Source organism: Scylla paramamosain, chromosome 11, assembly GCF_035594125.1.
Source record: "Scylla paramamosain isolate STU-SP2022 chromosome 11, ASM3559412v1, whole genome shotgun sequence".
Classification (NCBI taxonomy): domain Eukaryota; kingdom Metazoa; phylum Arthropoda; class Malacostraca; order Decapoda; family Portunidae; genus Scylla; species Scylla paramamosain.
In genome coordinates this window covers 10732143-10753797 of record NC_087161.1, presented here as the reverse complement: position 1 = coordinate 10753797, position 21655 = coordinate 10732143, and the positions used below count along the sequence as shown (strand labels likewise).

At 45.7% G+C, this 21655-nt stretch overlaps 3 protein-coding genes across 12 annotated transcripts in view; 2 read left to right on the top strand and 1 right to left on the bottom strand.

Annotated features, from left to right (window-relative positions):
• The window catches only part of LOC135104938 (thioredoxin domain-containing protein 16-like), a 428690-nt gene that overhangs the window by 286572 nt on the left and 120463 nt on the right, over positions 1 to 21655 (top strand). For all 10 annotated transcript variants that reach the window (XM_064012732.1, XM_064012729.1, XM_064012731.1 and 7 more), the window contains one exon: positions 6387 to 6522. In XM_064012732.1, coding sequence (XP_063868802.1) covers positions 6387 to 6522 — 136 coding nt within the window. The remainder of the gene's footprint in view (positions 1 to 6386; positions 6523 to 21655) is intronic.
• The window catches only part of LOC135104939 (uncharacterized), a 116740-nt gene that overhangs the window by 37033 nt on the left and 58052 nt on the right, over positions 1 to 21655 (bottom strand). The window lies entirely within an intron of this gene.
• Positions 15097 to 16906, top strand: LOC135105262 (uncharacterized). Its single transcript, XM_064013484.1, is given in 5 exon segments — positions 15097 to 15360; positions 15563 to 15944; positions 16211 to 16309; positions 16312 to 16659; positions 16662 to 16906. Coding segments are annotated over 5 exon segments (1338 nt in total).

The window sequence follows — 21655 nt, the reverse complement described above, 5'->3', positions numbered from 1 at the left end:
TAGGACGGTAGTTTGAGGGATTAGAGCGGTCACCCTTTTTAGGAACAGGTTGAATGTAGGCAAACTTCCAGCAAGAAGGAAAGGTAGATGTTGACAGACAGAGCTGAAAGAGTTTGACTAGGCAAGGTGCAAGCACGGAGGCACAGTTTCGGAGAACAATAGGAGGGACCCCATCAGGTCCATAAGCCTTCCGAGGGTTTAGGCCAGCGAGGGAATGGAAAACATCATTACGAAGAATTTTAATACGTGGCATGAAGTAGTCAGAGGGTGGAGGAGAGGGAGGAACAAGCCCAGAATCGTCCAAGGTAGAGTTTTTAGCAAAGGTTTGAGCAAAGAGTTCAGCTTTAGAAATAGATGTGATAGCAGTGGTGCCATCTGGTTGAAGTAGAGGAGGGAAAGAAGAAGAAGCAAAGTTATTACTAATGTGCAGTGATTTTGGCCAGTCTTGCTAATTTAATACATGAGCACTGCCCATGTCCCTCTTGGCAGGCATCTGAAAAGTGATGGAGTTCAACCTTTTCTACTTCCCCAAAGTCATTAGGTTTGTAACATCTAGGTACCTTTAGCTGGTCTAGTTTGTGCAGCTCATCTTTCCATTTTATCCAATTAGGTTTGACATAATCTGGCATCTCATCATCCCTTTTAACTGCATTCTTACGTATATCTTGTAAAATTTGCTTTCCAGTCAGTATGATAAGTGACATTAGACCTAATGGGTCATATATAGAGCTCACTGTTGACAGAATGCCTCTCCTGGTGAGTGGCTTGTATTTCAGCTTTATTCTAAATTAAAATGTGTCAGATTCTATGCACCACTCAACTCCCAAAGTTCTTTCTATAGGCAGTGTGTCTTCATTCTTACTAAAATCCAGACTTTTAATTCCATCTGCTCTCTCATGAGAAGCTGCAGTTAATACATCATTGTTGTTTGACAAGAACTTATGAAGGTTAAAACCTCCCTTGTAACATAATTCTTTGCTCTGCTGAATAAGATTGACAGCTTCATTCTTTGTAGCTACTGACTTCAAACCATCATCAACACAAAACTTATTTCTTACAAACTTGGCTGCATCAGATCCATACCCATAGTCACTTGCAGCTTTCTTAAGTGCAAAGTTAGCTACACTTGGAGACGATGTAACCCCAAACACATGAGCTGTCATCCTGTATTCAGCTATCTCATTATTAAGGTCACCCTTTTTCCACTAAAGGAATCTTAACATGTCTATATGTTCTGGGTTGACCTTCACTTGATGGTACACTACTTCTATATCATGTACAAGTGCAATGCTTTCTTACTTAAACCTACACAACACTCCAACAAGTTTTTTGGTAAGGTCTGGGCCTTGTAACAGGTGACTGTTTAGTGATTGGTTCCTGTAGTTTGCACTACAGTCAAATACAACTCTCAACTTCTATGGCTTTCTCGGATGGTGGACTCAATGATGTGGAATGTGCCAGACCTTACCATCATTCCTAACTAAATCCCTTGTTGGTACAACCTCTGCATAACCTTTTGTAATCATATCATCCATAAACACCTTGTAATCACCTTCGTGTTGGTTATCCTTCTCAAGTTTAGCTCTTAACTTCTTGAGTCTCCACTCTGCTAATAGTTTGTTCTTTGGAAGCTTGACATTATCATCTTTAAGAGGAAGGGGTAACTCATCATGCCTGTCCTTCAGCTGATTTACTTTTCATTTTACTCATAAATCTTTTATCTTCATATGATAATGGAGTGTAAGCTGACTTTCTATCACTGAAGTCAAGTTCAAACATATCTGTCACTTGAGAAGGACTAATCATCTCTTTGGTTTTAGTAGGAACCACTAAGAAATTAACCCTCTTTTCTTCATTGATTTCTATTTCTTGTGTCACTGTTCTGTAGACTACCACTGTATCCTCCACTGGACTTGTATGAGGAGAGATTCTACCAATGATGGAGGAGGCAGTAGACACCTGCCAAAATGATAATTACTCCCAGTGAGGTTTAAAGCACTGTTCAGGGGGTGCTGCGAACTTATCAGCTTTGACCTCACTGAACGTTTCCCTTTGTGTCTCACAACACAAGGGGGCAGTCACAGCCTGTCCTCTAAAGACAACTCTCTTCCTCCACACAAAACTACAAGCACCTAATAACACACACACCCTTCACTCAAAATTTCAAAATCATCATGGCGACTTCTACACCAGCCTTGGAGTCTCCATCTGGGGAGGGGACCATAAATGTCCCCAGGTCGGACTGCCTTTCTGTTGACACCCTAAGTGTCTTGACACCCCCTCAACTTTTTCTTCATTAACTTCTGCAACATTCACGGTCTAAGATCTAATTTTTAATCTGTAGAACACCACCTCTCTTCTAAACCTCATCTTCTTTTCCTCACTGAAACTCAGGTGTCTGAGGCAACTGAGAGTAGCCCCTTTTCTGTTCCCTCCTACTTTCTCTATCCTCATTTTCAATCCAAAGCTGGATGCTGCGTTTATGTGCACAATGACTTAACCTGCTCTCGTGCCCACGCTCTTGAATCTTCCGAGTTTTCCACCATCTGGCTACGACTACAGAGTCACTCTCAAACTAAATTTATCTGTGCTGTATACCTTTCACCTAACTCCTCTGACTATAAGAAATTCTTTGACTACTTAACTTCCAAAGTGGACCACATTCTGACCCTCTTCCCTTTTGCAGAGATCTCCATTCTTGGACACTTCAATGTTCACCACCAGCTTTGGCTTTCCTCTCCCTTCACTGACCATCCTGGTGAACTAGCCTTCAACTTTGCTATCCTCCACGAATTAGAGCAATTGGTGCAACACCCTACTCGTATTCCTGACCATCTTGGAGATACGCCCAACACTCTTGACCTTCTCCTGACCTATAATCCTTCTGCTTATGCTGTCACCCTTTCTTCTCCGTTGGGCTCCTCCGATCACAATCTCATATCTTTATCTTGTCCTATCGCTCCAATCCCTCCTCAGGATCCCTCTAAGCGAAGGTGCCTCTGGTGTTTTGCCTCTGCTAGTTGGGGGGACATGAGGAGGTATTTTGCTGATTTTCCTTGGAATGACTACTGCTTCCATGTCAGAGACCCATCTTTGTGTGCTGCGTGCATAACAGAGGTGATAGTGTCTGGCATGGAGGCATACATTCCTCACTCTTTTTCTTGACCTAAACCTTCTAAACCTTTGTTTAACACAGCTTGTTCTCGTGCTATACATGATAGAGAGGTGACCCACAAAAGGTACTTAAGTCTTCCATCACCAGAATCTCATGTACTTTATATTTCTGCCCGGAACCATGCCAAGTCTGTTCTCCAACTAGCCAAAAACTCCTTCATTAACAGAAAGTGTCAAAATCTTTCAAGATCTAACTCCCCTCGTGACTCCTGGCATCTAGTCAAAAATATCTCCAATAACTTTGCTTCTTCTTTCCCTCCTTTATTTCAACCAGATGGCACCACTACTATCACATCTATTTCTAAAACTGAACTCTTCACTCAAACCTTTGCTAAAAACTCTACTTTGGACGATTCTGGGCTTATTCCTCCCTCTCCTCCACCCTCTGACTACTTCATGCCACCTATTAAAATTCTTCGCAATGATGTTTTCCATGCCCTTGCTGGCCTAAACCCTCGGAAGGCTTATGGACCTGATGGGGTCCCTCCTATTGTTCTCCGAAACTGTGCCTCCGTGCTTGCACCTTGCCTTGTCAAACTCTTTCAGCTCTGTCTGTCAACATCTACCTTTCCTTCTTGCTGGAAGTTTGCCTACATTCAACCTGTTCCTAAAAAGGGTGACCGTTCTAATCCCTCAAACTACCATCCTATTGCTTTAATTTCCTGCCTACCTAAAGATTTTTAATCTATCCTCAACAGAAATATTCTTAAACATTTATCACTTCGCAACCTTCTATCTGATCGCCAGTACAGGTTCCATCAAGGCCGCTCTACTGGTGATCTAGCTTTCTTTACTGAGTCTTGGTCATCCTCTTTTAGAGATTTTGGTGAAACTTTTGCTGTTGCCTTGGACATATCAAAAGCTTTTGATAGAGTCTGGCACAAAGCTTTGATTTCCAAACTACCCTCCTACGGCTACAATCCTTCTCTCTGTAACTTCATCTCAAGTTTCCTTTCTGACTGTGCTATTGCTGCTGTGATGGACAGTCACTGTTCTTCTCCTAAATCTATTAACAGTGATGTTCCTCAGGGTTCTGTCCTGTCACCCACTCTCTTCTTATTATTCATTAATGATCTTCTAAGGCAAACTTCTTGTCCTATCCATTCCTATGCTGATGATACCACCCTGCACTTTTCCACGTCTTTTCATAGATGTCCAACCCTTCAGGAGGTAAACATTTCATGCAGGGAAGCCACAGAACGCTTGACTTCTGATCTTTCTAAAATTTCTGATTGGGGCAGAGCAACCTTGGTATTGTTCAATGCCTCAAAAACTCAATTCCTCCATCTATCAACTTGACACAACCTTCCAGACAACTATCCCCTCTTCTTCAATGACACTCAACTGTCCCCCTCTTCTACACTGAACACCCTCGGTCTGTCCTTTACTTATAATCTGAACTGGAAACTTCACATCTCATCTCTAGCTAAAACAGCTTCTATGAAGTTAGGTGTTCTGAGACATCTCCGCCAGTTTTTCTGACCCCCAGCTGCTAACTCTGTACAAGGGCCTTATCCGTCCATGTATGGAGTATGCTTCACATGTCTGGGGGGGTTCCACTCGTACTGCTCTTCTAGACAGGGTGAAATCAAAAGCTTTTCGTCTCATCAACTCCTCTCCTCTAACTGACTGTCTTCAGCCTCTCTCTCACCGCCGCAATGTTGCATATCTAGCTGTCTTCTACTGCTATTTTCATGCTAACTGCTCTTCTGATCTTGCTAACTGCATGCCTCCCCTCCTTCCGTGGCCTCGCTGCACAAGACTTTCTTCTTTCTCTCATCCCTATTCTGTCCACCTCTCTAACACAAGAGTTAACCAGTATTCTCAATCATTCATCCCTTTCTCTGGTAAACTCTAGAACTCCCTGCCTGCTTCTGTATTTCCACCTTCCTATGACTTGAATTCCTTCAAGAGGGAGGTTTCAAGACACTTATTCATCAATTTTTGACCACTGCTTTGACCCTTTTATGGGACTGGCATTTCAGTGGGCATTTTTTTTTATTAGATTTTTGTTGCCCTTGGCCAGTGTCCTTCCTACATAAAAAAAAAAAAAAATGGTGCTCAGTGACTAGTTGAGCTGAGGCATCTCATTGTCTTTAACAAAAGCCAACAGTTTTCATGCCATCTGTCATCTTACACAGCAGCTACCACTGTCCAGGAGCACCAAGAATTGGGTGCCATGGATTTTGCCATCACTAACAACATGTCGTAGAGGTACCCAAGCTAACAAAAGGTTTATGCATCCCCAAAGAGCTCCAGATGAAAGTATCACACCATTCATGTAGCTCTGAGTGCTCCTCACAGATTAACTTTTCACACTAACTTGAGCTTGGTGCCAGTTCACCATTCATCACCAGAAATCTAATTTCCTCTAAGAAATAAAATGACATTGCACATCTGAATCATCATCACTTCGGGAAAAGGAAAACAGATAAGAATGAGTGGTTCCCCAGCCCAGAAGCACATTTGGATATAATCTAGATGGAGTATTGGCTGGTCTCTTCCAGAAGTGAGGGTTGATGTCCTCTCCCATACCATATACTGTTTGTATCTATGTACTCATGAGAGCTCTTATCTAAAATGCATTGATTCAAGATCTAGATTTTTCTTCTGAACAATATCAAATGTCAAACATCCCAATAGTACTATGGAAACTTTTTTGACCTTCACTCATCCTGTGATCTCCCAGCTAACACACAAACACAGAAAGCATCACCAAATATAATTGTAAATAACCAATAACTTAGTTGTAGTTCAGGTCGGCTGGGGTTGGTGGCAAGTTCATGTCACTGGGGATTCCAAGCCAGTGGTTAGCCATGGTTTCATAGCTCAGACAGCCTATTTGTTGCTGTACAGGTTTCTGGGGATCTAAATGTTTAGCAACTTAATGAATATATTGGCAGTGCAGACTGTAATGTGGCGGAGATATGACTTTAAAGGCAGCTGGCTGGCGACTGCCCCCGAAAACAGGAGTAAAGCAGCGAGCTTGGATCCCAAACTGCTACATCAGAACAAAAGCTACCCACAATTCACACATCTCTAATTCCCAATTTATTTATAATAGTAACTGACACTTAATTTGTACTATATTAACCTTAATTACCCATTAATTTAACTTTACAATTTATACGCAGTCACACCATAAATAAAAAGTACTTTGATAAATGCATGATACAAGTAGAAATTTCCACAAGTATATTTGTATTTTTCAGCTGTACATCTGAAGAGGGTTGTGTAGTGGTGAGCAAACCAGGAGATCTTTTCCAACCCTGGAGAACACTAGAAGCCCCATCACTCAGATCCCCTGCGATCACAAGTATCCTCTCACATGCCACCCTTGATGTGATGGTCAGTACAATGTTTTCTCTCTCTCTCTCTCTCTCTCTCTCTCTCTCTCTCTCTCTCTCTCTCTCTCTCTCTCTCTCTCTCTCTCTCTAATAATTATATCATATTTTTGCCAGTAACATAAACATGATGAAGGTATGGTATCCATTGTTTACTCCTGAGGGTGTAATATAGACAACTTTTAGTATCATGGAACAAGCATATACTCGTATAGTGGAACCTCAGTTCTTGAACTTAATTTGTTCCTGAGTGTGGTTCAAAATCCAAAATGTTTGAAAATGATTTTACCCATAGGAATCAATGTAAAATGGATTAATCCATTCCCAGACACCTATCTACACTGTCTTAGCAGCATATGACAGATGCTCCCACAGCCAAGATGGCTGCTTAACAACATCTCTAGCTCACAAAAAGGATGTAATCAATGAACTTAATGACACAGAACTCATCAGAAGATACTATTTAGACCGATCTAGTGAGGGAAGCCTTACAGAGAGACACAGAAAGGAGCAACCCAGTTACTGCCAAAATGAAGGTGATCATAACACTTAGACATCTTGCTACTTGGAAAAGCTACTGAAAAAATGTAGTTGTGCAGTAGTGATGGCATTGGGGATCATCAAGAGAGCCGTAGGTGGCTTGGGATTACTCCTGAGTGCCAAAAACTGTTTATTTACATTGAGGTTTTTCAACAGGATCACATTTGCGACACACTGTGTCTCTCCTCCACTTATATAAAAACAAAGTAGATATTTATAAAAACTATAAATTAGTAATAAACAGCAGCTTTTGCTCTGTCTTTTGATATTTGAAATCAAGTAACTTTGTTCTAGAACCAAATTATGGTACCACAACTGAAGCAATAATGAGTTCAAAATTTTTTTTCAAAAGACCAGTTTGTTCGAAAAGGGAGGCATTCAGTAACCTAGGTTCCACTGTACTCATTTACACATACATATACACATACATATTATTAGAGACAAGTGTTCTCCTTGGAAGGAAGTTATCAGTGGGGTTCCAGTTATGTTTGCAATATATATTAATGTCATGGATGAGGGAATTAATAGTTATATGAGTCTCTTTGCTGCTGATGTTAAACTATTGAGAAGAGTGAGTAAAGAGGATGATTATGAAATGTTGCAACAAGACCTTGATAAAATTTGGGAATGGAGCTGCAAATGGGAAATGGAATTTGACATCAAGAAATGAAGTGTAATGGAGTTTGGAAAGAGCAAGTAAAGGATTTCAGGGCAAGATAAACTTGGAGGAGACATAATAAAGAAATCAAAGTCAGAAAGAGATCTGGGAGCATTCATATCAGATAACATGTCACCTGAGGAACACATAAATAAAATTGTTGGAGACTTATAACCTGTTGAAAAATACAAGTGTGGCATGGATGAAGAAATGATAAAGAAACTGATTCTCACTCTGATAAGGCCAAGATTGGAATATGCAGCAGCAATGTGGTTGCCAAGTACAGAAAGAAACATCGGGAAACTTGAAAGAATTCAAAGAGCACCAACAAAATTGGTTCCAAGCTTGTAGGAAATGGCATATGAGGAGAGGCTATCAGATCTGGAATTGACAATGCTGGAACAAAGAAAGGAAAGAGGAGACTTGATAGCAATTTATAGAATCATGAAGAATATGGAGGTGCTCAATAGAGAAGACCTAATAAAGTAGGACATGAGAGATACAAGAGGACATGGAAGGAAGATTAGAAAGATAGTTACAGAAAGAATATGAAAATAAACAGTTTTCCTCATAGAGCAGTAGATTTATGAAATGGACTACTAGAGGAAGTAGTATGTGCAGAGATGATACATGAATTTAAGGCCATGTTAGACACCAAGAGGTATAAAGACAGGGCAGCATAAGCATAGCTCCCATCCTATACATTACAACTAGGCAAATACACACACACACACACACACACACACACACACACACACACAGTAACAGTTACTGAAAATTTGACTCCAGACAGACACATTGATAAAATTACTGGAGAGATGATGAATTTGTTAAAAAGAGTAAGAATGGCATTCTCTTATTTGGATGAAGGAATGATAAAAGAGTTGTTGATTTCCATGATAAGACCAAGATTGGAACATGCAGCAGTGGTGTGCTCTTATACAAGGAGGAATATTATAAAATTGGAAAGAGTACACAGAGCAGTCACTAAGATGGTTTTGGAGTTGAGTAAGTCGACCTATGAAGAGAGATTAAGAATGGTTGAAATTCCTACCCTTGGAAATAAGAGAGAGAGAGAGAGAGAGAGAGAGAGAGAGAGAGAGAGAGAGAGAGAGAGAGAGAGAGAGAGGAGATTTAATAAACATCTATAGAATGATAAATGGTATGGAAAATGTGGACAAAGAAGGTTTTATAAATTTAGACACACAGAATACAAGGGGACACAGTAAGAAGTTGAAGAAAGTTAACTGCAGAAGAGACATCAAGAAGTATAGTTTTCTTCACAGAAGTGTGAAAAAATGGAATGAATTCAGTGAAGATGTTGTGAATGCAGAAACTGTCAGTGCTTTTAAGACCAAACTGAATAGATATAGAGACAGGATACTATGAGATTACTTCCCTCCTGTAAACCACAACCAGGTAAATACAACTAGGTAATTACACACACACACACACCATGCACTCACAAAGAAGCATAGGATTGCTAATATGCCAGGAAGTAAAGCCACAACTCAGCTTCTGTCCTATACCTATTCACTGCAGGTGAGCATGAGTGCTACATAAAAAGAAAAAAAAATTCCTTCACAATTCTTTATTCATGATTATATATATCAAATTAGGCTGATTTAAATAAAGATTTCTTAATCAGTGACTTGAATATTTTTTTTTTTTTTGACCAGAAAGAAAGAATAAAAAGTATCACTAGATGTTTATAATATATTTAGAAACAGGATAAAAAAAGATTGAGTATTTAATTTTTAGTTGTTTTTATTAAAAAATATCATTGTACCTAAAACTAAAAAGTCTTGAATTTTATCTCATTTGTATACACAGTAAATTAGCTTGCTTATTTGGCAACCAACACTCAACAGAACTAAATATGCTTTTACTACTCTTGGTGGAAATAACATTTGAAAATTTCAGATCTTGTATTTTTTTTTTTTTTTTCATAGAATAAAGAAACAGTGTTAAATAACTCAAAACATAAAAAATAAAAAAAAATCCACATATTCAGTAATACACCATAATAGCAACATTAATTTAAGTTCTCCTTTAATGGTATAGCTATCTTTTCTGAGCCACAGCAGTTCCATTTGATTCACATAAAACTTGCATCACATCTAGCTTTGGCTCTGTCCCATATGCAAATTGCACCTACAGCACAAAAGGATGTCAGAAATATATTCCAACAGCGTAATAATTTGGGAGTGATGGGTTTTATTATCAGTTTAGGTTTAACAACCTACTTTATTTAATGAGTAGATGAACCAAAAAGGATCTGGGACCACAGTTCCGAGATTCCATATCCAAACCTTTATGAGCCCACTCTGAATGTGGTGCAGTCAGCTACACTCAAGGAGTGATCTGACACAATCAAGGGTCAGCTGCTGTTACACCCAAGCTACCACACAGCAGTCACTCTCACTCAGCCTTACCACTACTCCAGGCAGACATTCCACCCAAGACTATAGTTAAGTACCTAAATAAGTCTAAGGCCTGTGTCCTGATAGGCGCTTAGCCTATCCACGATAAATTTCATATTTATAAGCTGGCACTAGATTATTCATGCTAATCCACCACAAGGATAACATCAACATACACCTTAAAATTGAATGCATTGCTACCTGTGGATGCCATTAGCCATCTTGACCATGCATGCACACTGCAATGTTTGTTCTGTGGTGGCCATGTTAATTAACACATTATCACTCATCTCTCCAATTTTTTCCCTTTTGTGGTCTTTGTGTGTGTTCTTTTGACTTTATGGATGGTGCCCATCACAACAACAGCAGTAGGCAGCTCCATATTTTTGTTGGTAAGAGGCAGTATTTGGCCCTGTTTTAGCTGTCCCCATCTGAAAACTCCACTTTTCCATCAGGTCCCCAACACTGTAAGGGAGTAGGAGCTGAAAAAATAGGAAATAGAGTTACATGACTCTTATTAATAGCTATATTTGTAAAGAACTGGATTTCATATTAATGGGACATATAAAACGTGCATGGCACTCACCAGTGTATATAGTTTGTGGCGAGAGAACGCATGGTAGATAGGGAACAGGGGAGGGGCTATGCATTTCTCTTCCATTGCTCATAAACCCATCCCTACACTTTTGAATCACTGTACATCACTGTACAACACAAATCTATTAGTAGGAGGATGTAGGAAGGCACATAATTTAAACCTTAAACTTTGTAATTTTTCTTGCCTTGAATGGAAACTTGTATCATCTGATTTTTGCACTCATAAAAAGAAAATAGTTCCTAATTTACTTATCTTTTATCATCAGTTTCTCGTATATCAGGTGTTCATATAACGAAACCTCCCTGTATCTCAAAGTCCTTGGTCCCAGGCTCAGACAAGACCTTCCGCCAAAACAACGGAACCAAAAATGTTCAGTGAACAAGCATATTAAGTTGACTATAGTAAGGTTGGGTGTGGTGTGGCTTCATGTGAAAGTGATATGGTTTGTTGTGTTGCCAGTTGTGATGTGTGCTGTGATGTAACTGTGTGGCTGAATCCAGCGCAGGAGAAATCCTGTCACTTACGACAGTAAGATCAAGATCAAGATGTGGCATGTTGTTTTACTTATTTTACTTGGCCAATTACATTGATGAGCACAGTAGGTAAAGTTTTCAGTGCATTATTGAATTAGATTGTGTAAATGGATTGCAAGAGCTGGAAAGTTAGGTGAGGAACAGAATGGATTCTGTGCAGACAGGAAAGCAGAGGATAACATGCTTGTGGTGAATGATATGGTTAAGAGAAAGAAGAAGGATGGTAGTAAATTGTACTTAGGTTTTATAGACATAAAGAAAGCTTATGATAGAGCAAATAGAAAAATGCTATCTAGAGTCTTAGAAAAAATTGGGTTAAGTACAAGAATAAGTAACATAATGCAAAGTATGTATGTGGACACAAGAGGCACAAGGTGGTGCTGGAGCGCTACCTGCTCGACCTGCCTCTCAAGGTGGTAGAGTCTCACCCTCAGGTGACCTCCGCCCAGCGTCTGACCTCCAGGAGGGACAAGTTGCCCACGAGACAGGTGCTACTTGTGTGTATGGGGCCGCCACCCGCCAAGTTGGGTCTCGGCTGCTGGGGCAGTTACTCCCTGTGCCCCTACCAAGGTGAGCCTGTAAGATGCTATAGGTGCCAACGGTACAACCACCTGCAGGCACGGTGCAAACATACTGCCAGGTGCGGCGTGTGCAGCCTGCCCCACCCGACGGAGGAGTGCATCGCCTGCCATAAGGCCAACGAGGCAACCACTGCCAGGTGCCCCAACTGTGGGAAAAACCACCACGCGTGGAACCCCCAGTGCCCTGAGAGGCTCCGTAGGATGCCCCGTTCACGCCAGCAGCAACAACAGCAGTCTCAGGCGCCACAAAGGTGGTAACGTCGAAGTCGCCATAAAGTGTCGCATGGGCAGCCCCGGCAGCAGGTCGCCCAGCCCTAGCAGCAACAGTATCCACCACGTGGCCAGCCAGGAATGTCAGCGCGACATTCCGTTGCACCCACCCCACCTCCAGTCAGGTCAGCTTGGGTCCTGCAGCAGGCCCCCTCAGCCACCCTCCCACTCCCGTCCCAGCCAGCGGCAAGACCGGAAGGGAGGATTAACCAGCAGCCCCCTCACCGCTGACCCGAGGTACAGCCTCCAGCCATAGACATGGAGAGCCGCACCCCCTCCGCCCACCCCTCCACTCGCTCAGGTAACACCCCTGCCAAGCATGCTAGAGCCAAGCCCCGCCAGCTGAGCAGCGGCACACAAGGGAGAGACCCTCCCGGCGATGCCCCCGCCTGTGCGACGACAGGCCCAGCACCGACAACGGTGAAGAGGAGAGCCATGGTCCCGAGCGATCCTCTCCACGGGGTGCCCGCCTGTCTCAGCGAAGAAACCCGTGTGGTGGTCAACTGCCTCATGGCGCGGATGGTGCAGTTGATGGTGGAGCTGCTTGCCAGCCCTGATCATGTCCCCGCTAGGCGGGACGATCTGGACACGCTCCTCCGCCAGGAGACGGCCACGGCCATCTCTGAGTGCGGCCTCCTGCCACCACCATTGAACTCGAGGGACCCACGTCTGTGCCCTCCCCTCCAACCACCAGACCATCACCACCAACATGGAGAGGAGATATGCTGAGGGCGCCACCCACGTGGACCAGCCTGCAGGGCCCCCCAGGATCAGAGTCCTGCAATGGAACGTGCAGGGCCTGTGACCCAAGAAACACCAAGTCCTACAGGCCGTCTTCGAGGAGCACCTTGACGTTGTGCTCCTCCAGGAAATACTGACGCCCGCCGACTTTGAATGGAGGGTGGCAGGCTACACCCTTCACTCGCTCCCCACAGCAGAGGGCACCTGAGGCTGTGCAGCACTAGTGAGGAGCGCAATCCCTCACCGCAGGGTCGCAACCCCAGTCAACTGCGGGGACGGTGTGGAGATCCTGGCGCTAGAGCTGCAGGTGGGAAGTCTCCTGCTCCTGGTATACAACGTATACAGGAGCCAGCGACACCAGCTGGAGGCAGGAGAGCTTCCCACCCTTGCCTCCCACTCCAGTCACTTGGTTGCGGGCGACCTCAACGCCCACCACCCCATGCTACAGTCACCGTCCCCAGCCAACGAAACGGGCTGCCACCTGGCTGTGCTGCTCGAGGAAATCCCTCACGTGTGCCTTCTCAACACAGGGGAGGCCACCCACACCCGGGGAGGAAGGCTTGACCTCACGTTGGTCTCGAGTGACCTGGCGGCAGGCGCTACATGGCAGGTGCACCCGACCCTCACCAGCAACCACTTTGCCACCCTCACCACCCTCCCAGTGGCCCTGCCGGTCCCACCCCGCCCTCCCCCACGCTGGAACATAAGGAGAGCGGACTGGACTAAGTTTCAGGCCTCTCTTGACGAGTGGTGGGCCGCCTATCAGCCGCCCGCCGACCTACATCAGCAGGAGAGGGACCTGACGATAGCCATCCAGACCGCAGCCGCCACAGCCATCCCCAGTTGGCTGGAGTGGTGCACCACTTTTAGCCACCACACGTCTCTAGGCCAGCTGTGGAGGAGCGTGAGGACAGCCTCCAGCGCTGCCCCGCCCCGCCCACCTGCACCCGCAGCAGGAGGCAGAGAGGCTTGCTGCCATGTTCACCACGCGGAGCTCCAGTGACCAGCTTCCTCCCCAGACATGACACATCCAGCAGCAGCTCCGACCACACCGCGACGAGGCTGTCAGGGAGGTGATGGAGGAAGCCGACGTGACTGACCAGCCCTTCTCCCTTCAAGAGCTGGAGCGGGCTAGGAGGAGAGGCTGCGACACGGCAGCGGGGGCGGACAGCGTGCCATACTCCATGTTGGCGCACGCTGGGCCGGCTGGGGACGCCACGCTGTTGGCCACCATCAACGCCTCATGGATGGCGGGCTGTCTGCCGCCCGCGTGGAAAGAAGCCGACATTCAGCCGATTCCAAAGCCGAGGGAGCCCACCAAGATCAGACCCATCTCTCTCCTCAGCTGCACGGCCAAAACGGCTGAGAGGATGGTGCTCGCGCGGCTACAGTGGCACGTGGGACCCTCTCACCCACATGTGTTTGGCTACAGCCACGGAGTGAGCACGGCAGACAGCATCCTTGCCCTGCTGACCCAAATTGACCACTGCCCCGCCGTCATCGTCTTCATCGACCTCGAGAAGGCGTTCGAGCTAGCCAGCCCTCACGCCATCCTTGACGCACTCGTGCGGAAAGGGGTGCGAGGAAGGCTGCTGGCCTGGCTCCTCGACTACCTGCAGCATCGCCGTGCCAGGGTTAGGTTCCAGGGCCTGAGGTCGACCTTCAAGGAACTTGAGAACGGGACGCCCCAGGGCGGCATCCTCAGCCCCCTTCTGTTCAACCTGCTGATGGAACAGCTGGTGGCACTGCCTTTCCATGCTGGCACCGTCCTGTTGAGCTACGCCGATGACCTCACCCTCGTGGTCACCGGAAGGGGCAACAAGCTCAGGAGGACGCAGCAGGCACTCGACCTCATCAGCGGGAAATGCCAGCACCTGGGGCTCAAGATCTCAGCAGAGAAGTCCTGGGCCATGATGGTGAAGGCAGCAGACCCAGCCTGGCAGCTCCACGTCCAGGGAGTTGAGCTGGCATGGACCAACTTCTACCAGTACCTCGGTGTGTGGGTGGACAAGCGGCTGTCCTTCACAGCCCACGCCGCCTACCTGAGGGAGAGGATGCAGTCTAGGCTGAATGTGATGCGGGCCATGACGCGAATCAATGCGGGCACCACTTTTTCCGTCCTGCGCCAGTACTACATGCACGCTGTTCGCTCGCTGGTGGATTACAGCGCCCCCGTCCTCATAGCACTCTCTCCAAACTAGCAGGAGCGGATTGAGGTGCTACAAAACACCACAATGAGGACCATGCTGGGGGCACCGAGGTGGTCCAGCGCATGCATCATGCAGAGCGAGACCAGCCTGGTGCCCCTCACCACCAGGGTACAGCAGATCACGGCCTGCCACGTAGCTAGGGTGCTGCAGCGTGACGCGGAGGGAGTGACACAGAGGAGACTGAGGCTGGTGGGGACGCAGGGCGTCGAATCTCTCCGCCGCAACCCGTGGCTGCTGCAGTGCACGCTGGCTACCTGCAACCTGGCTCACATGGAGAACTGGCCACAGGCAGACCTCCCTTCCCCCACCTTCCGCGTCCCACCCCCGTGGAGGAGATGCGGCAGCACGCCTTCATGGCCATGGCGCAGGTCACCGAGCCAGACAGTGTTGTGTACTACACCGACGGCTCGGAAGGACAGGCGCTGCTGCCATCATCACCGGAGGGGCTGAGGTGTGTGAGAGGACTCCCGACCACTGCTCCACCCTGCAGACAGAACTGGTGGCCATCCAGCTGGCCCTGGAGCACGCTCAACACTGTCTGGAGCGCACCGTGGTGCTCCACACCGACTCCAGAACGGAGCTACAGGCTCTCCAACAGCCGTATCCCAGCGACAACGTGGGCCTCGTCACCGCCATCCTAGGTAGCCTCCAGAGCCTCGCCGCGCAGGGGCGGCGGGTGAGGCTCAACTGGATACCCAGCCACGTGGGAGTACGGGGCAACGAGGCTGCCGACGCAGCCGCCAAGAGAGCTGCAGGGCAGCACCCCCGCCCCGCTGAACAGGTCACAGCTCCTTATTCTGACTGGCGAGCAGCACTCCTCGCCGCGCCACTGCACGGCCCACCACCGGGACCCAAGACTCCCCCACCTGCGGGCTGGTGCCCGCTTTGTGTATTATGTGCACATTCATGTATATTCTTTTTTGTGCAATATGTATATATGTATATGTGGACATAATAATCAATAAACCTTTAATAATAACCCTCATCCAACTGGAACATCAACTTTCTCTCCAACCTCAAAAACTGGTGATCCCTGGACAAGAACATACTCTCCAGTAATGAAAGAAGATACCAAGTATAGCAATGCAGAACCAACTGTTTCCACTGCTGCAGTGAAGCTGTCATCCTTCTTCTCCAGTGAGGCTGCATCATAGTTTTGGCAAGCAGAAGTCCAGTTCACAGTGTGGCTGGACAACCAGGACAAAGATGTCGTCTATGATGACCTCAAGCGGTATCTCCATCAAGAGTTCTCACACTCTGCCAGCGCCCGGGCCCAACATCTTCTAAATCCTCCTCTAACACCTCTGGGAGATACCACAGCACATGCAGCATGGAATGAGATGCAAGCACTGGCTATACTACCTGAATGTGACTCTACAACCGGTAAACCACAGCGAGTAGACTTGCTGCGGGAGCTGTGGCTGCAACATCTTCCCTCATCTGTGAAAGCTGCCCTACACAAAGCTGATGACTGCCCCATGGAAGAGCTCATAAAGAAGGCAGACAATCTTATCAATGCTGCAAAAGTGTCTCGTGCCCCTGACATCGTCTGCCCTGCCTTAGTCGATGACCTGCCCAACACCAATGCTCCCCTGTTCACAAGTGGCTGCCCGACAACCAGATGCACGACTGCAAACTAGGAGTTTCCAGCCAACATGGACAGTATGGACTGTACTACTACCCACACTGTCATGGCAGACAGAGAAGTCAATGCAAACGGGCACTTCTAAAAATCCAGCCATCTATGTCGCTGAGCTGCCCTAGTGGAAATACAGAGGTGAGAGTTCACACTGGTTCTACTCATTGCTGTCCTGTCTCCAAAAGTGTTTTGTAGAAAGCAGTTAAATTGTTATAATGAGCAGTGAAGAGGGGGCTAATTCGGTTCCCACTATGTTGTTTACATCAATGGGGACTGTCTCGAAGGCGAGACAGAGAGACTTCTCGGGATTTGGGGAAGAGGACCGAAGGATCAGGGAAGCAATGATGAGAAGGAGAATTATCACATTGGAAACCAAAATGAAGGAAATGAAGGATAGATTTGACAAGATGGAGAAGATGGTTGAAACCTTGATCACCAAGAAGGGAGTGTGGAAAGGTGCATATGATGACCTACATAAAAAAAATAACGTTATATGAAAAGAAAGCAATTGAATATGAAGGCAAAGTGGAAGAGTTAAATGTAAAACAGGAAAATTAGAAGAAAGAACAAGAGGAGAAAAGATCGATTTTAGGAAAATTGTGGAGGAACAAACAAAGGCAAATGACACAAAGCTAACAAAAAAAGTTGTTCAATTTATAGAACAGAAAGAAAACTTGGTGAGAGACACTGTGGGTAAGAAAAAAAACTGTCGTGGTATTCAGCCTGAAGGAAGAGTGTACACCTTAGTGGACTGAAAGAGAAAAGAAGGAAAAGATATGTGAGGAAAAATTAGTGAGACATTACAAGAAGAAAAAGAGCTAACTGGGGAGATCAAAGAAATTAAAAGATGCTAAGGGTGGATAGCGTCCTATGAAAATAAGGTTTAGGTCACAAGTGGCAGCTGAAGAAACACTGAGTAAATCCTGGAAACTGGACAAGGTGGAAGAATACAAACAAGTGTGGATAAAAAAAATAGAACAAGAGAAGAGAGAGATCCTGTAAATGAACTAAGAAAAGAAGCAAATGAAAAAAACGGAAAACTATCAGAGGTGGAGGAAAAAACGGTTCTTTTAGAGGGTTATAGACATGAGGTTAAGAAAGTGGTACAGGAGGAAAGTAAATGCGGAAGGGGAAGACTAAAAGTAGCATACATGAACATAAGTGGACTAATGTCGGCAGTGTTGGAACTAGAAGACTATTTAAAAGAGGAGAAACCGGAGATCATGGGAATCGCTGAAACTAAATTGGCAACTGAAGGGGATATATTAAATATTGGTGAAGGAAAATACAACCTCTGGATGAGAAATAGAAAAAACAAACGGGGAGGAGGTGCAATGCTTCTAGTTAGGAAGGATTTATTAGTGGAATCTGTCACATATGGGGTGGAGGAGGCAGAAGTATTGAAAATAAGCTTAAGACAGAATATGGGAAGATACCATAACATTGTGGTGATTGTGGTGATTTGATAGCAATATATAGAATATTGGAAGGAATGGAAAAGTTGGACAGAGAAGATCTCTTGATACCAGATATGAGAGACACAAGAGAACATGGAAGGAGATTGAAAAGGGGTGTTTGCAGAAGAGACATCAAGAAACAGTTTCCCAAACAGAAGTATAACAGTGTAGAATAAACTTAAGGATGAGACTGTGTGTGCAAAGACAATTCATAAATTTAAATAAAACCTAAAGTCGATATGGAGATGGGACAGCATGAGCCTAGTGTAGCTCTTGTCCTGTATTTCACAACTAGGTAAATACAGCTAGGTAAATACTATCACAAATTCGGAGCTGGAGCTCGCAAATGTGCCCCAGGTTGCCAGTGGCGAAAAAACTGTTAACAAGGCCACCACTGACCATGGCAGTGGCCTCTTTGTACCCCGAGCCTAAGAATATCAATGCGCTTGCTTCACCAGCCTCTGGTTTCTTCGTCACAGACACCTTATCTGGCCACAAGTTTCTAGTAGACAAAGGCGCTTTCTGTTTCCTGTTTCCAGGCACAGCAGAGGACAGAAACTGCCCTTCAATACACACATTAGACATCTAGCTCACCACAGCCAATGAAAGTACAATTCCCACTTACAGCAGCCGCACCATCCTTATCCAAGCAGCTGAATGCAGCTTTTCTTGGGATTTCATCATCACTGACGTCAAGACACCTCTCCTAGGAGTGGATTTGCTGAGTCATTATGGATTGCTCGTCGATGTCACCAACTGTAAATTGCTGGATGTAGCAACATTCCGTTCAATACCTCTTGGCTCCCACTGCCGATGCATGGAAATCTGTTCAAGAACATAAGAACATAAGAAATAAGGGAAGCTGCAAGAAGCGACCAGGCTTACACGTGGCAGTCCCTGTATGAAATATACCTACCTATTTCCATCTATTATCCCTATCCATAAACCTGTCTAATCTTCTTGTAAAGCTCTCTAGTGTCCTAGTAATAACAACATGATTACTGAGTCCGTTCCACTCATCTACCACTCTATTTGAGAACCAATTTTTTCCTATCTCCTTCCTAAACCTAAATTTTTCAAGCTTGAACCCGTTATTTCTTGTTCTACCCTGGTTGCTAATTCTAAGAATTTTGCCTACATCCCCATTATTATAACCCTTATACCACTTAAAGACTTCTATCAGGTCCCCTCTTAACCTATGTCTTTCTAAAGAATGTAAATTTAACAACTAGAATGTAAATTTAACAACTAGAATGTAAATTCTAGTGAGAACATTCTGTGAGAACAGATACCCATTACAACATGCTCAGACAAGAATTCCCTGAAGTATTCCGCCTAGAACTCTGTCAGCAGCCTGGCCACTCATCAAAACATGGAATTTTCCACTACATCAAAACAACAGGCCCCCTGGTTCATTCCAAGTTTAGATGGCTATCCCCTGAAAACTTCAAGCAGCAAAACAAGCTTATGCTGACATGGAATTATTGGGCATATGTCAGAAGACCTCAAATCCATGGGCATTTCCTCTTCACCTCATCAAGAAACCTGATGACACCTAGTGGCCCTGTGGTGACTACAGGCGACTTAATCTTGTTACAGAACCAGATCACTACCCCCTTCCCAACATGGCAGACCTTATCTCCAATCTACATGGGGCCTAGATTTTCTCCGAGCTCAGTCTCCTGAAAGGGTATTTTCAAGTTCCAGTTTACCCCAAAGACATACCCAAGATGGCAGTCATCACACCCTTCGGGACTTACACATTCAATTACTCCACCTTCGGGCTTCAAAATTCAGGGGCAACCTTTCAACGCCTAATGGACGGCATCCTTGGAGACCTTCCCTTCTGCACCTACTACGTGGATGACATACTGGTCTTCTCCAAGAACTCAGAACACCTCCAACATCTTTGAACCATTCTCATCTGCAGCGACTACAGGACAACAGCCTGGTTATGCGTCAGGACAAAAGCCAGTTTGGCACAACAGCGGTAGAATTCCTTGGACACCAGATATCATCCACAGGTGTCTCCCCCCTTTCAGGTAAGGTGGATGTAGTTTCAAAATTTCCTCATCCCACCACCATCAAAGGACTCCAAGAATTCGTCAGTATGGTAAACTACTACCATCGCTTCCTGTCGAACATTGCCCAGATCATGGAACTGCTCTACAGTTCTCTCGCTGGCAAACCAAAAGAGCTGGAATGGGGACCAAAACAGGAATAAGCCTTCAAGAACACAAAGACCGCCCTCACATCAGCTACAACTCTTTCCTTCCCATGCCCCAGCACTCCTCTCACGCTAACCATGAATGTGAGGTCTGTTGCTGTTGGAGCAGTCATTGAGCAGACCAGCAATGGTATGACACAACTGCTGGGATTCTTCAGCAGGAAACTCCAGCAAGCAGAAACAAGATATAGCACGTTCGACTGTGAACTGCTGGCTGTCTACCTCGCTGTTCACCACTTCAAACAACCCCTAGAAGGAATCCCATTCACCATTCATACAGACCATCGCCCATTGGTTCATGCTTTCTCCAAACCGGGTGATGCTTGGTCAGACCGACAATGACAGCACCTCTCTATCATTGCTGAATTCAATTGCACCATCAAATACACCCCGGGAAAGATGAATCTGGTAGCCAACGCCCTCTCAAGAGTGGAAATAAACTCAGTTTGCCTCAGAATCAACTACGAAGAGATAGCAACTGCTCAAGAGAATGACCCTGAGACTGCAGCCTACCGCACCACCATAACGATTCTGCAATGGAAGGACGTTACCTTCGGAGACAGGAGCCGTACCATCCTCTGTGACGTTAGCACCAGTCGTCTGCAACCTCTCATCCCAGAGCCCCACCGCCACAAAATCTTTGATATTGTCCATGGTTTGTCACACCCGTCTGGATGCTCAACCACCCATTTGATAAAGGAGAAATTTATTTGGCACAGGATGAATAAGGATGTAAGGCAATGGGCCCAATGCTGCATTGCCTGCCAGACAAGTAAAGTCAGCTGCCACACTGAGTTGAGGATAGGGGACTTCCACCAGCCCAAGTGTCATTTTGGACATATTCATGTTGATGTGGTTGGCCCCCTTCCACCATCAGACAGCTCGCAGTACCTCTTCACCACTACGGAGCATTCCACACACTGGCCAGAAGCAATCCCCATGACAAACGCTACTGTGTGAGATTGCGCTGAGGCCCTCTTACATGGATGAATCAGCTGCTTTGGTGTTCCAGATAACATCACTTCCGAGCTGGGCCCTGCCTTCATCTCTCAGCTGTGGACATCTCTGGGAGAGTTGATGGGAACAAACATCCACTGCACCATGGCCTACAATCCAGCAGCCAACGGCATGGTGGAGCTACACTGATGGCACACTGTACCGGACTGGATTGGAAGGCCCAACTACCCTGAGTCCTCCTTGGGATGCAGACATCACCGAAGGAGGGACTGCATGTCTCCCCAGCCGAGATGGTTTTTGGAG